Source organism: Sturnus vulgaris, chromosome 6 (assembly GCF_052056855.1).
Source record: "Sturnus vulgaris isolate bStuVul1 chromosome 6, bStuVul1.hap1, whole genome shotgun sequence".
Taxonomy (NCBI): Eukaryota; Metazoa; Chordata; class Aves; order Passeriformes; family Sturnidae; genus Sturnus; species Sturnus vulgaris.
In genome coordinates, this window is record NC_142248.1 from 3,023,232 (window position 1) to 3,038,298 (window position 15,067).

The 15,067-nt window shown below is 42.9% G+C and overlaps 1 protein-coding gene across 10 annotated transcripts in view; it reads right to left on the reverse strand.

The window, feature by feature from the left end:
- The window catches only part of TSPAN4 (tetraspanin 4), a 416,360-nt gene that overhangs the window by 12,917 nt on the left and 388,376 nt on the right, over positions 1 to 15,067 (reverse strand). For all 10 annotated transcript variants that reach the window (XM_088166703.1, XM_088166706.1, XM_088166705.1 and 7 more), the window contains one exon: positions 463 to 564. In XM_088166703.1, coding sequence (XP_088022829.1) covers positions 463 to 564 — 102 coding nt within the window. The remainder of the gene's footprint in view (positions 1 to 462; positions 565 to 15,067) is intronic.

The following is a 15,067-nucleotide window of genomic DNA, read 5'->3' on the forward strand; positions in this document are numbered from 1 at the left end:
GAATTCTGCCGGGGAAAGCATACTGACTGTAGGAGGAGGTTGCAAACACCATGGTCTGTTTCCATTCTGACTCACTAGTGGGAACAATAGTGGCAGTGAAAGGAGACAGGACAGAAAGGAAAAAGTGGTTGAAGAACAGAAGCCACCCCTTTGAATTTAAAGAGAAGGTACTGCTTGTTTTCTGTCTGACCAGCTCCTTTACACAGCACAGAACTGCACGATATTTAGGCATCAACTTAACATAACCTTCTAAAAGGAAGAAGATATTTCCTGTCAAAGGAGAAATAAATAAAAATTACTACTTGTTACAAAATGCAGACAGTTTAGTTGCTAATGTGGTACTGGGTGGGAGAAAGAGAGTGGCTTGGGATTTGGAGGTTTGATTAGGTTCACACCCAGAACATGCTGTTCCAGAGCACAGAAGGTAAAGAGGAAGAGGTAAAAGAGAGAGCTCAGACTTACATCTGTTTGAATGATGCTCCATGCGTTAGTGAGGCCAATATTTCCATCTGTCCCATACAAGTGAAGTCCTTTCTTCAGATCCCGCTGAGCATACTTGTCAATCTAAAACCAACAACAAAAGACACAGAGCTCAAAATCTGCTGAGTCCCACATTTCAGAACCAAAGTGCACAGAGCATGGAGATGTTGGACAATGGTCCTGTACTGAAACGAATAAAAGTTTAACCAACACTTTGTAAATAACATGAGGAGTTCCTCTTGAGGAGTTTATGTTCCTGTTTCCCACCACAGAGACCTTTAATACAACTTTCCCCTTCTCACACAACTACCAAACTACGCCAGGGAGACTGGATGCAGTTTAACCACTCATTTTTGCAAATAAGCATATCTATGGAAATATTAATCTACACACAGTGTTTCCTTTTAGCTGAGTATCTTTAATTGTGACCAAGTGCATTAATGTGTACTCTTCCATACTGGAAAACAGACAGACATGGTGTATTCCCTAGTGATTGCCCCTCTGGAACTCATCATTCCAACGGGGAGGTTGTATGTCTAAAATGATGCAACCAATACTAATTGTGAGCTAACAGAGGCAGCAAAGGTATTCTGCTTCTGCCATACACGTGGGTTTTACTTCTGCTTTGTGCAGTCAGATTTGTTTTCTGACTGCAGCTGCAAAAGCAGGTGGATGCAGAGAATCTTGCATGGTGTAAAAGAGGAATTTTCCAACCCACTACATCATAATTATTTTGGGGAAAATACAAAGTTACTCAACAATATGACTCGACAAAATACTATGACCTCAAAAGCTCACCATGTCCAGGAAGCCTCTGCTTTAAGTACAGAATATTGTGCTTATCTGTCCAGTTCTTTTGCTTCCTTCCTGAAAGTTTACCAGCATTATGTTGAGCCAGCCATAAAAGAGCTTTGAGGCAGTACAAGAAAGAGCACAGGTTAAGATTAAGTACAGCTTAATCTCAGCACCTTAACTATCATGCAAGGCCTTTCTCACAGATGCCTTTCTTGAAGAGTAGGTGCTGTGATCCCTCTGTAATTATCATGTAAGCTGCTTTTGGCTTTACACAAAGATTATACACAGTCACTGGCACGTTAATTAGAAAAGAACACCAAAGCTGAAGGCTGTCATTAAATTTGGAATTAGCTGAGAAAATCACAGGCAATAAACAATAAACTTATATGTGTTGGGGATTCCTAGCATTCATTTAAGAATTAGATTGACCTGTGTTTCAGCTCTGCACTTAGCCTCAGCTCTCTGTGTCTCAACTGGACCTGCTGTGGTCTCCAGCAGAGCCATCAATTAGGATGGAAGGGCATGGTTGTGATGCCAGTCTCAGAGAGCCTTGGAAATTTAGTTAATGTCCCACAGAGGCAGTGAGGTAAATTAATTGTTGAAAAACTCGTTCAGAAACTGACAGAGGTGAAGAGGAACAGGTTAACTAAGGGCAGGTGGGGACAGAAATCCAGCCAGGCAATCTGTTACATTGAAGATGAAAGAGAAAGGTTGATTTTGAATTTTAATTTATCTCACCTGAGAACATCTGCCCTGTAGAGTGAGAGAACTACACACCAGCCTTAGGTTCATATCAGCACTAATATGGAACAAGGGAGAGAACAGTGATTCTTATCTGAAGGGTAAATGCCATGTTAACAAAAGGATGCCAAATGCAAAGTTTGCATTTCCTCACTCCAGTTATGTTTTGCAATCTTTACATCCTATTTGAGATGGATACTAACATCATGGTAAGTTATTAATTTAACATTCATAGAAGATCAAGAGCAACGTTTTGTTAGTCCCTGTGTGCTTTAACATGGTCTCAGGAGATTGTGCCACCAAGCATGCCTGCTCTTCCTCCTACCTGGAGAAGCCTCATTAGCAAGCAACTTGCTGAGGCAAAATGAAAGCAAGTGCTCTCTTCCTCAGAAAATTAACCACTTTTCCTGCACAAAGAGTGCAAGAGTGCCTTTATACTGGGAACACAGCTGGCATCAGATTTCCATATTTCAGAAACTGAGTAACCAGCAGAGCATTAGACCAGAAAAAAGGCACTATGTGACCAGTTCTCCCACTGCTATTTCAGAAAGCCTCAACATCAAGTCCTGCACATGGCATGACCCATCATTATTTGCTGTTTTAAAAATAAAGTGCCTGCTTGAACCTTGCTTGGAAGAGGATGTAAGTTTTTTCAGAATCCCACACCCTGCATGTGTCTCATTTCCTTCTCTCTCCCTCCTCTCTATGCAGGCTACAACTTTGAAAGAGGCAAACACGTTGTGGAACAGTGTTGCCAGATTTTTTCATCTTTTTATTTCATGTCCACTGACAGGGAAGGCATCTGGAAATGCCAGTTTTACACATATATACACAGAGAGAACTTTATACTGGCTTGAGTGATGGTAAAGGCAGGATTTTACACAGTTCTCCTTTGCTGAAGTTGCCATCTGACCTTCTAATCAAGTGTGCTGTACATACAACAGTGTGCTACTCTCTGAAGAGCAGCTGATTTAAAATCTCTTTGTCACAGAGCTACTCCTTGAAGCATTCACACTCTCCTGTTTGCTTACACTACGCTCAGAAAGGTGTTGATCAAACTCTAGGAATAACCCTGTCCAGAACAACTGAGTCTGTGGGTGGCACTGGGCTCCAGGAGAAAGGGGGAACAGGGATCAGCCCTTGGCCTCCTGCACTTGTGTCTGCAGCTGAAGTTCCAGCAGGAAGCCTCCCATCCTCTGTGTCTCCCCTGTTTCCATTGGTTATTAATGTGTTACCTCGCATGGATTAATCAGTGCTGATGTAGCCTTGGGCTTCCTAAGGGCCCAGGGCAGATGGAACAGGAGCACTGCTCCCACTGCCACTGTGAGGAGCTCAGTCTGTGTGCAGTCCTATAAAAAGCACATTGACCTTTGCTCAAATAACCTGTGTGCAAGGTTATAAGATGGGTATTTTTCTCCCAACTGAAGCACTGCTCGAAGCTCTAGATATATGATTCCTACTGGCTTTGACTAGAAGTAAAGAAAGAAAAACTCAAGGCCTATTTGTTGGGGGCAGCTGGCAAGTGGTCTTCCAGGTCCTCCTGTTTCCTTCTAACCTCAATTTTTTTCCTTCCTCAAAATATTTTTAGTATAACAGGAACTTTTCAATATGCCCTTATTCTAATTGTAAGTTTGATTTAAATGAAAACTCCCAAAACACCTCCAGCTGTCTCTTCTGCCTTTAATTTGAATTTTTCAGAAAATGATCTTTCTGAAAATGAAATGCTGCGCCACAGTGATTCATCACATCTCCTGACAAATGATCCTACCCAATACTCACCAATCTGTCAGCTTCCCTTGTTTGTCTCTGAGCTACCAGTCCTCAGCCAGGCAAAATGTCTATCTCAAATCAGGACTGAAGTATTATATTTAATATTCTGCAATTTGAATCTGCTGCATTCTTCCATACAAGAGCCGGGCCCTTCACAAATCACAGCTCCAGTGAAGTAGGACAAAGAAGAATAACAAAAACTCTCTGCAGGCAAACTGTTGCTCTAAACGAGGTGTCTGTTTTTAGACATGTGGAATACCAGAGATTTCTTTAGACGAAAGAGTTTCTGAAAGATTTGGCAGCAAGAACCTTTTATCAATCTGTTAGTGAGAAGAGAAAAGTTCTTTTCCTCCTTGGGGATTCATTGGTCAACAGATGAGAGGTGAAAGCTTGAAGCTGGCATGCCATCCATGTAGAATCCTGTGAGCCCTGGGTTCAGACACACTGGAGCCTTGCCCGTGCTTATCAGCCCCATCAGGTTCCAGTGGTGTTTCTGGCAGGTTAAATGTGCCCCAGGGTGGTGATCCACTACCATCCATGCCTTCAACAGAAGCACTTCTTAGAGCAGAGCATGCACATTGCTGCACTTTCTCTAAGCCAAGATCATGCTCCTAATGCAGGGCAGCAATACTTTCTCACTGACTTCCATTAGGCCCTAATAGGGCTCTTCAATCTCTCACTGTCCTACTGATTTTCTAAAATATATATACTGATCTAAGGTGGGCAAGCCATGTGCAGAGAGTTTCAGGCAACGAAGGAAACTCAGTATTTGAAATGAGAAAGGGAAAGCTACAAGAGGTGTGGCAAGACTGGAGAGAGCCTGCCACAGAGGTCAGGAAAAGTGGCTGGAAGCTGGATGCAGTTAAGAGAGAATGGGCAGGGATCCATCTGAGCCTCACCTAAACTACAGCTGGGACAAAACATTACTCAAAAAAATCTTACTCCAGCCTGCATGTAAATCCAGGCAAAATTAAAGTGTTTCTTTCTTAATTTGCATTCCCTTGAGGCAGCTACTTAAACTGTAGCAATGTACATGTAAGGCTGCTTTTACTGTCAGCTTTGTCCCCTCATTGCCTCAGAAATCCAGAGCCTCTGAGCAGAACTGTGGCTGGCTGGCTGACAAGCCCAGCTGGAGAAGCCAGCACATTTCAACAGGACCTGGGGCTGTCAGACTCCACCACGTCTCCTTGAGTAAGACAACCTAAGAATAATTGAGGATGAGATAAAAAACTGTGTAACAACAGCGACAACAAACTCCTGCTTAGCAGAAATGCTGAAAGCACTACATGAACATTGTGCACTGCCAACACCCAGGCTCATTATTAATTCCATCTCTGTTTTACAGATGGGGGACTGTAGGGGCCTTCTCAGTTCCTGGGGGTAATTTCACAGACCTCTCATCCTCTGTCTAAACGAAAGGTTTTGGAGTTTATGTACTTACTGTTAAGGCATGAAACACAAGACAAACACTGCTCCCTGAGAAGCCCAGCCCTGTAATTTTGCTGCTGATAAGCAGGAGGAAGTGCTTTGAGCAAAACATCGTGGGCAAACAGGAGGATTGTGTCTGTGCAGAACACGGGTCTTACCAGTATTTACAGCTAATATGATGCATGACTTTGATCAAACTGAAGCTCCAGCAATACTGAAGACACAAAGTCCTTCCCCCTGCCCCAGCACACTGAGAGGGAAGGTGGCTTTGCTGTAATCTTCTCTGGAATAAAGGTCAAAAGAAGGCTTTGGGGAGATCCTCATTAACTCCTTTTGAACTTGCTGAAAGCATGAGATGTCACTTAGATTGGGCACAGCCTTCAGGAAAAGGCCAGAGGATGCCAGCAGCATCCCCAGCTTTCTAACCTGCAGGCAACTGGAGACTTTTAATTTCAAGCCTCAATGCTTTTCTACCACAACCTGAACAAAACTTCTACCCAAAAAGTCCCCTGAAAAGGGGAGAAAGTCTCTCAGCAGTGTTCCAATATAGGTAAGCAAATATTCTTGACCTTTCTGGTGATTGCTTCCCCTACCTCTCTGCCTCTCCGGCAGAACAGGAGAGGCTCTAAGGAAATGACAAAATATCCAATAGTTTCCCACCAGGCAAAACTTTTAATTTAATGCCTTGATAATCATTCTCTACAAATAGCAGACAGTGGGAAATCGAATGTAAACACAAAGTGCCTAATCTATAAGGTCATTTGTGGGAGCCTTTGCCTGTTAAGAAGAGATGAAATTGATTGTACCAACAGGTAAGGCTTGTTTTAAATGAGATGTCCCCAAGCCTGTCTATAAGAAGCTGAGAGCCATAAACACTCTCCTCACCACTGAAATCCTCCTTACACTATCGGCCTATAAATGGAAATCTTTTTAAGATTTTAGTAAATAACAGATACTGCATGATTTTTGGTGATATTTGGCAGTTAAGGGACAATATACTCATTTCTTGCCAGTGTCATCAATGTTGCACATCTCCAGAACACTTTGCTCAGTGCTGTGGGATTCCTTTCCTTGCTTTTTCCCCAAATGTGAAACAACTTCAGGACTTAACGTTTAGGAGTGGGGTTTTTTGTTTGTTTGGTTTGGTTTTTGGGTCTTTTTTGTAATTGCTTCCTTTAACACAGAAACTCACTAGCTAGTGAATTCTCCTAGCTTGACTGCAAAAGCCAACAGGCAGCACTTTATAGATCTTCTAAACTTCAATAATTTAGTTTAAATATTATTGCTCTAGCAATGTTTGATATCAAGAGAGATGCACTGGCACTGTAACTTCAGAAGAGTAAAGAATACAGGAACAGAAGATCAAAGGAAATGGTCTGGGAGCAGAGAGAATAAATGTTTCTGAAACCTGCTGGCTTAGGTCAGCTGAGCTAAGACCTTTCAGCTGTGCCACAGGCTCTCTACACAGTCTTGAAAAGTCAGTTTCTCTTGTTTCAGCTATTTGCAAAACAGGAGTAACCTGACTCTAGTCATGCCATAAAATTAATAAAATAATATTATAATAATAATTTCCAGTAGGCATTTGAACCCAAACTGGAACAGAATCTGAGATGACAAATGGAGTTTTTAACCAGAGAGAGAGAGAGAGGAACCTTCCTGGCACTTAGAGGTGCAACAGGTTCATGAGGAAGCAAAAGGAAGGACAAGTACATCTTGCACTGGCCTGGAGCAGGCAATTGGTGAAACTATAAGCAAAAGAGTCTCCCTCTATGTGCTCTGGCAAGAACCAAGAAGTTGCAATAGTGTTTAGTAAGAAAGTAATAAAGTCAAAGAGCTTGGGTTTTTCAAGCCAGTGTCTCCTGGGGCCATGGTTTGTGCAATTAATTAACTGCAGTTTCAGTCAGTGTCTTCTGCCCACAAGCACCTGCTTGTACTCAAGTGCAGGCATCAGCAACCAGCTGAGGCTGCAGGAATGGAGCCACTGAAACATCCCTGTACTTCTCATACTACTGAAATACCAATGAATGCCACAGCAGCTTTAGTTCCTCTGTTTTAAACAGGAGATCACAAGGATGGCAAGTCACTGGACTCTGCAACTCAAAATTTTTCATGCAAGAGCAAATTCAAATGCTTCCAGCAAACTGCACCTGATTTTGCCCAAATGATGCCTTTAAATGTGTCCTGATGTCCAAAGCAGAGACAGGCATTTTATCATTGTTTAGCTTCCTATTATTGCTGGTGTAAGGGGAAATACACTGCTCTGTAGCCAGAGACCACTGCCATGTAATCTGTTCTCAGGCACAGCTACAGCTGAATTACTTGTGCCTCAGGTCCCCAGGTTTGTTTAAATAAAGTACATCATAACAAGCTCAGAGCACAGGCTCCAAATGTTAAGCTGCAGCTGTGCAGTTTCTTGGCTCATTTAGAGAATGAAGCCAGTAGCAGAGCCAACACCTTATTTAAGCTGCCTGTCTCTATGGCACCTGAGCACAGGTAATTCCCAATGAGATAGTCCAAGATCTCCTTAAGGAAACTCCCAATCTTCTTTATTTTTAGTGAAACTAGGGGTAAAAGCTTTAAATATGAATTCTTGGCTTGCTGCTTCTTGTTTTAATGGAGTTTGAATTCTGCAGCAGACATGGGGAAAGGGCTGGGTGAAACTAGGCAGGTAAATCAAATCAACTGCTTACTCAAAAGCCTGACACTGCAAAGTAACTACCATGTTATTAAGTCAATTCTTCTTAACCATTATGGATTTTGATGACAAAAGCCTCACCAGCATGTTGGAGGAATTTCAGGTGAATGAACACTGAAGTGCATGGTTTTTGTGACATACCTAATTATAGAGCATTCAATGCTGATTCTGTAGAAGGAAACTTTTAAATAGGCTCTTCTTCAGATTATTAAACTGGCTGGGAGAAAAGGATACCCATCCTCAACAGCAGTGACACTGGCAAAGCTGGGAGTCATTGTGGTCTAACTGTGCCATTTCTTTTCCAGAACGAAACTCCCTTTGCAGCAGGTTTTTTTCATATACTTGCTCCAAAGCTGACTGACACAAAAGAGCTTCTGTTCCCTTTCTCCAGTTACATTTCCCACCACCTGTTGCTCTCAGCAAGCCTCCTCTGCCTTCACACATCAGCCTCGTGTTCCACTGATCTCACAAGCTCCCCTCAAAGCCTCCTGTGCCACCCCTCCTACTCACTTCACTCCTCTTTCCCCACACATGGTCCTGATTCACTCCTTTCCTTCCAGCCCTGTAAATGGTAATTTTGGCTTGGTCTCCAGTGGCCATAGGAGCACACCCGTGCCAGGGTGTAAAGACTCCTCTGAACCATGCTCAGGTATTGAAATCCCAAGCACACTGAATCCAGGCCAGCAGCAAAGGCAAACATTCCTTTCAAAGCCCATGCTGAGCATATTCCCACGTTATCTGTATTCAGTCTCCTTACTTTTTGTTTTCTTTCCAAACTTTAAAATAGATAATCACTTTCATTTGTCCTCAACAGTCATCAGTATAACCTCAGATAAGCGAAATGGGAAGGATGCTAATTAACACGACACATGCTGTTGAGCCTTTGTTTGCCAAGAGACACGAAAGGTGGGCTGCAGTTGTGTTTGCTTCCAGTGCTAACAGCCTGTTATCTCGAACTATGCCGAGCCAAAAAAGAGCACCAATACACCTCCCCAGCACCTCGAGATGCACGTGTCAACAGAGCTTTAGATCCAATTAGCTGCCACAAATGCTTCAGCAGTGAAAGCAGGGAGACAAGGCACTGCCCTTGTGGGAACGAGTGACCCCCGTGTGATTAGGGCCCAGCAAGATGACATTGGACACATAATCCTTTGCAGACGCTGCGGGCTGGAAAAGGGGAAAGCAGCACTTTGCTCACAGAGATGAAGAACTTGGCCATTTGCCCGCTGAGCCATTTGCTGCAGCCGTCCCAGGGGATCAAAATTGGCTTTAATTATTTACCATACTCATTTACTTAGCTTAAAGGTGAATGAGAGAGCATTCAAATAAGAGAGGGCACCACTAAAAAATATCAGAGGAGGAGGGATAAACAAGGCAAGTCATGGCCTGTGTTCCCACTGTGGTAAGAGAAGATGAAGGAGGCCCCCACACGATGTAAATGTGGGCTATCTGCAAACCCATTTATCCGGTTCACTTAATTTCCTCATACATTTATGGCTTTGGTAGAAAAATACAAGCCAAAATACAGATTTGTCCACTGCTGTAAGGTAAAAACAATTCTGCAAACATCAAAACAATTACACCCTCTCAGTGTCAGGCCTCTGGTGTCACCTGAGCCTTGCTGGGGCCATGGGGAAGGCTCTAAGCTCCTGTGGTTATTCACTGGCATGGGCATCGCCACCTCCTGGTGTCAGAGCTGCTCTGCTGAACACAGACCTCATCTCCACTGGCACCACTAACAACTGGGCAAGCAGCAAAGCTGCTGGGGGAGAGGGCTGCCTAATTTCCTCAGGGGTAGGAATTTTCCCAATTCCTTAGAACAAGGAAAACAAATGTCACTTGATAAGCCATCTTTTTCTGAGCTGGAACTTTAAAGACCCATTTAAAAACCAAACGAAACCCTCTGAAGGGTTAAAATCTGCTACTCTGCCTGGAGAAACTTGTCTGGAAAGAGTGATTCTGTGGAAACAGATTGAAAGAGCTGCATCCTCCTAGATCCAGGGAACGTTAATCCTTAGGGGAAAGTGAGGTTTGCACACAGCCTGCTTTATTATTCTTAAGATAAGCTTTCTCTGAAATTAGCTTACTTTAAATAAATAATGCTGTGAGGAGAACTACCATCATCCTTGGAGGGAACAGAGCAGCAGGCAAAGTCAAGTGCATCCAGTGGCCTTCATTCCTGTGGCAGGGTGGTCTCTGCTCAGCCTGGGAGCAGGAAACGTGCACAATGCACCCCTTGAGAGAGAGGGCAGCACAAATCCAAAATCCAGGAAAAACAGTGGGCTTTGGAGGAACAGCTGGCCACCTGGCAGAAACTCCACAAAACCAGTGCAAGAGTTGCCTGGCCAAAGAGCAGAGAAGGTGATGATCCCCTTACCTATCTTTCCTTCCTTGCAAAAACTTTATTTTCTTCCAAGCACATGGATGTGTACTTGGAAGAACAAAGGATATGCTAAATGCCAGCTCATCAGCTAGCAGGGATCTTCCTGACAATGGAGTTGCTCACATTTATTCAAGCTGCCATCCTCACGTGGTGGCTCCAGTGGCTCAGGCCCATGTTCCTATGAGGCTACATGCAAGCTTGGAAACCATGAAACCATTCCCTCTCCAAACCTAGGAGCCTGACACCATGGGCGTTCTGACCTTCAGCAACTGGAGTTACTGGGTTTAATCCCCAGGTAAGCATTTCAGTGATGATATCATAAACTGGAAAACAAGATGTCTTGGAAAGCTGGTAAATAACCAAAGCAACAGAAGTGAATAACTGCTATTAAATCCCTTGTTTTAACGAAACAAACAATTGCAGCTCTTCAATGCACTTCACTGAAAGCAGATTTAATCGTGAATGGAATGATTTGGGACTCAGTCACTGCAAATGAATGAACTACATAGAGATTGCTCTCAATAATAACAGAAAACAAGCAAACAAACAAACTGCCAGGCACAATTATATGGCAGCAAATGCAGGTTTCCAACACTCTCTACTTCCAATAATGTCAGAACAAAGCCACATTTCTCACTGAAAGTCACATGAGTTGAATAAAGAAGGAAATATGGTTGCTACCCCATATGTTAAACAGAGATAAGTGACAGTGCCTTCACTGAGTGAGAGACTGGATGTTCCACAAAGACCAGAATTGCATGTTCTTGCTGGTTTTTGCACTGAAAAAGTGGCTTTTACCAAAGGAGCAGCAGCCACCCTGCTAAGTGGCACCAAAGGTGCTGTGTCTCCAAACAGGCAGTGTTTGAGCTTAGGACCTCACATGAGTTCCAGAGCCCCTTCTAGGAATGGCACCAAGGTGCTGGAAGCAAACCAGGCAGACTGAGCCACTGTCCATGCTCCAGGAAAAGTCTCTGTCAGAGGGGTGAGGTATCCCCTGGAGATGAGCAGAAACCAGAGTGAAAGCTTAAATCTGCCACATGTGACAACAGTCCCAAGGACACCTGTGAGGATGCTCCTCAGCTGCCTCTGGCTTATTTTGAATTTATTGTTCATGCTTTTACCTTTCAAAAATGAGCCCCTCTTTTCTAATTAAGAGACTGACTTTTTGCAAAAGAGAAGTATTAATCCCAAGTCTCTCCTTAAAAGTGGAAATTGTCTGCTCCCTCTCATCCCCCTTGAATTCTCTGATGTTCATTAACACTGCCTGCAATAGCTCCAAGACATTTTTTTCCATAGGGCATTCATTTGGGTCTCTCTACCTACCTAAATTTAGTAGTTTTGATACCTCTGAAGACCTCAAATTTGAATGAAATTTGCTACCAGTGTCAGGGGTTATGAGGGCACAAGAAGAAAAAAGAAGTCACTGCAGCCACACTGAATTTATTTTAAAAGGTAAAATTTACCAAAAAAATTATTAAAAACGGAGGATTCATTTGGTGGGGTTTTTAGTGGTTTTTGATCCAAAGTTATTTGGTATTTTTTCTGATGGAAGCATAAAAATCACTGCTGATGAAATTTTGCAGATACCACACAAAACTTGCCATGCATTAAAGAATCTGCTGATATCACTTGTCCTGCTTGGTTACAGAGCTTCAGGGCTTATCCAGACAAATACCAGAAAAGACATCTAAGAAAAAACATGTGAGGTCACACTACAAGACTGGAAACTATATTCTGGAAAGCAGGAAACCTGTGGAAGGGCTGAGGAAATGGAGAGGGACATGCTCTGAGGGCAATACTCCCAGCTCACAGAGGAAACTTGCATGGATTTACTCAACATCAGCTGCATAAAGGCAGATTATTGTTATTACCTCTATACTGCAGAACTGGTACCCATGTTTTCAAAAATCTACTGAAATTTTGAAAAGATTCCAGAGAAGACCTACAATAAAAAGCCAGCATTGAGAAGTGTGCTTTCCTTCACGTGACTAACATTCTTGGAAAAACTAAATGGAGTGACAAGGTCAAAAAGCAGTGTAATTGCCATCTTCAGGTACCCACATGAAGCAGCAGTTCTCAATAGCAGACAGCACTTTATTCTATCACAAAAAAACATAATGAGAGTTAATGGTTAGAACTCTTAAGACAGACAAATACAAGATAGAAACAAGGCATCACTTTAGCCATGAAGCAAAAATAAATCCTTGGAGCAAATCACTGAGGAATGAGATGCAGTCAATGATGCCTTTAAACCAAGACTCAAGAATTGTGTAAAATTCAGATGTAATTAGTTTGATGACAAGAACACTGATTGAAGCACTATGGACCATAGGGGACTGTAACTGTTTCATCTGGTCTTAAAAATTTACAAATTTTCCCAGCAGGCCACAAGTTTTCTATGGCTAGGGCCTGGGTTATTCATGCCAGATTATGTCACCTCTGCCCTGCACTTTGACCCTTGCTTCAAACCCATCCTGAAAGAGCAGCTGACAGCAAACACATCAGTCCCTCCATCCTGGGACTCAGGCACTGCTCCTTTTCAACTGGCACTTGTGATCTGGGGAACAAATCCTCCTCAATCACAGCCTGAGTTATCCCAACGAGCTCTGCATCTGCCAAATCCACACGTGCCTTGTCCATGTCAACACTGACTGTCCCCTGGGAGCCGTGTCACCCAAGGCACAGGGGCCAGCTGCTCCAGAGCCACCCCCTGCAGCAGGCTCCTGTGCCCTGCAGCTCCTTGATGGCATTTCTCTTCCAGGCTTCCCTGGTTACAGTGTGGAGCCTGCACACCCTCAGCCCCCAGGACTGTGGCTGCAGTCACAGGTGAGCAGCTCCCAGATGTGCTGCCTCAACTCCCCTGGTACCAGCAAGCACATTTTAGTCCCTCATATAAAGTCAAGACTCCAAGATAAACAGCAAAGGATGCCTTCAATTTAACTTTCAGCAATGAATGCCCCATGATTATTTTGCAGTCCAAACAACTGAGCTCTTCTGGCTCTTTTAATTTCAAAGGAAGACTCTGTCTCTTACCTGTCCTTTGTCCTTTACCTGTCCTGCCAGCTACTTCCCTGAGAATTTGCAGCACCAGCTTGGCAGGGTGTGGGATCACCAGGACCCTCTCCAGACCATACCCAAATAATGCTCATAAAGTCAGGCATAACAATGCTGGAAAAGGCAGTTTTAGCAAGAATGAAAATCTGTCTGAGACCAGTTCTGCTGTTTATTCATCACTGATCATTTTCCTTTAACACATTTTCTTCCTTCTGTCAGAGGAGTGCAAAACAGCCTGTTTGGTTTGGGATGACAAACAGCAGAACCTAAATATTAAACAGTGAAGAGTCAGAGAATGCTTTTTGAAAAACCTGTAAGTAACCAAAAAAAAAAACAACCCCAAAACGCAGAACCCCCAAATTAACCCAGCAGCATGAAAAAATTGCAAGCTGGGATTAGTCTGCACAAGTCACTAAGTCCAAAGGAACAACCTTGTACTTTTACCAATACTACCAGCTTTTGGGCTACTTTGAGAAGTCCCATAGTACTGGCATGGCAGTTTGGAAAATACTCCAGATACTGAATCCAGCAACTGTAGTGGAGAATTTTGGCTTTTACTAAAAAAAGGATTTATTATAAGATGCTGAGGCCTTGTGGTTTATGCTAAAAGTTTTAAAATATTAAAAAACGAAAGACAAGTCCCCTCCCCCAGCTTAGCAAGAAGAAAGAGTTGTATCTGTCATTCTGCCTCGCTGCCATGCTTTTCTCACATGATTTCACCCACTGAAGGCTGGCAGCTTCCCAGCTCTGGTGAAAATCTGGCATAGCTCCATGGGCTGATGATAGAACCATTTAACAGATGCTCTTGCTATTTAGACTATTTATACTCGTTCAGAATCTCACAAAATAACAAGTACTGGACATTCAGTGCTGTCACCCGAGCATCAAAATGCACTTACAAAAAATTACTAAAGATAATTTCCTTATTTTGACATGCCTGTGTTTTTTTGGTTGCTGGGATTTTTCCCCCCCTCAGTCAGATTGTATTTAAATCTCTTTTTTTTTTTTTTTCTTTTTTCACAAAGCATGACCACTTTAACAAGAGGCAGTGACCAAATCCCCTCAGCTGTGTACCTGTGACAAGCAGGAGCTCTCAAGTGGTCATGCAAGAACTGCTTCACTGTGCACCAATCTGACAACAGATGAGAAGTCTTTGCTATGCCAACTTTCACCTTTCTTGGGCTTGACTGCTGGAAAATGCAATAGCCAAAAATTATTAGGATCTCTTTATCTATGATAGTTTTTCCAAAAAAGAAAAGAAAGGTACAGGATCAGGTGTTTTTCCCTATTCTTATACTTCCTGACATAGTGTTGCTGAGATTTTCACCATCACATCTGTGAAGACAAATGGAAAAAAACCCCAAACAAATGATAAAACCCCAAAGAAACCAGCATCAAAGAAACCAACCAACAAAACAAGAAGAAGAAAAGCACAACAAAAAAACCAGTGGCTCCAATTACCTTTCTAATCAACACCAAAAACATGTTGACTGTAATTTCAGAAGACTCTAGGCAATCTAGTGTTGCTTTGGGATACAAAAACCTGACATACTCTTCTGAGTGCTGGTCAGGCCAGTGGTTGGGGTCCCTATCTCTGAATTTTGGAAAATTTGGAAGTCATCAAGAGAACTAACAATGGTGAAACTCATCAGTGTCACCTCAAGTGCTGCAGCATATTAACACTGACAAGGAAAACCACAACTCTCAAACCCCATTGTGTC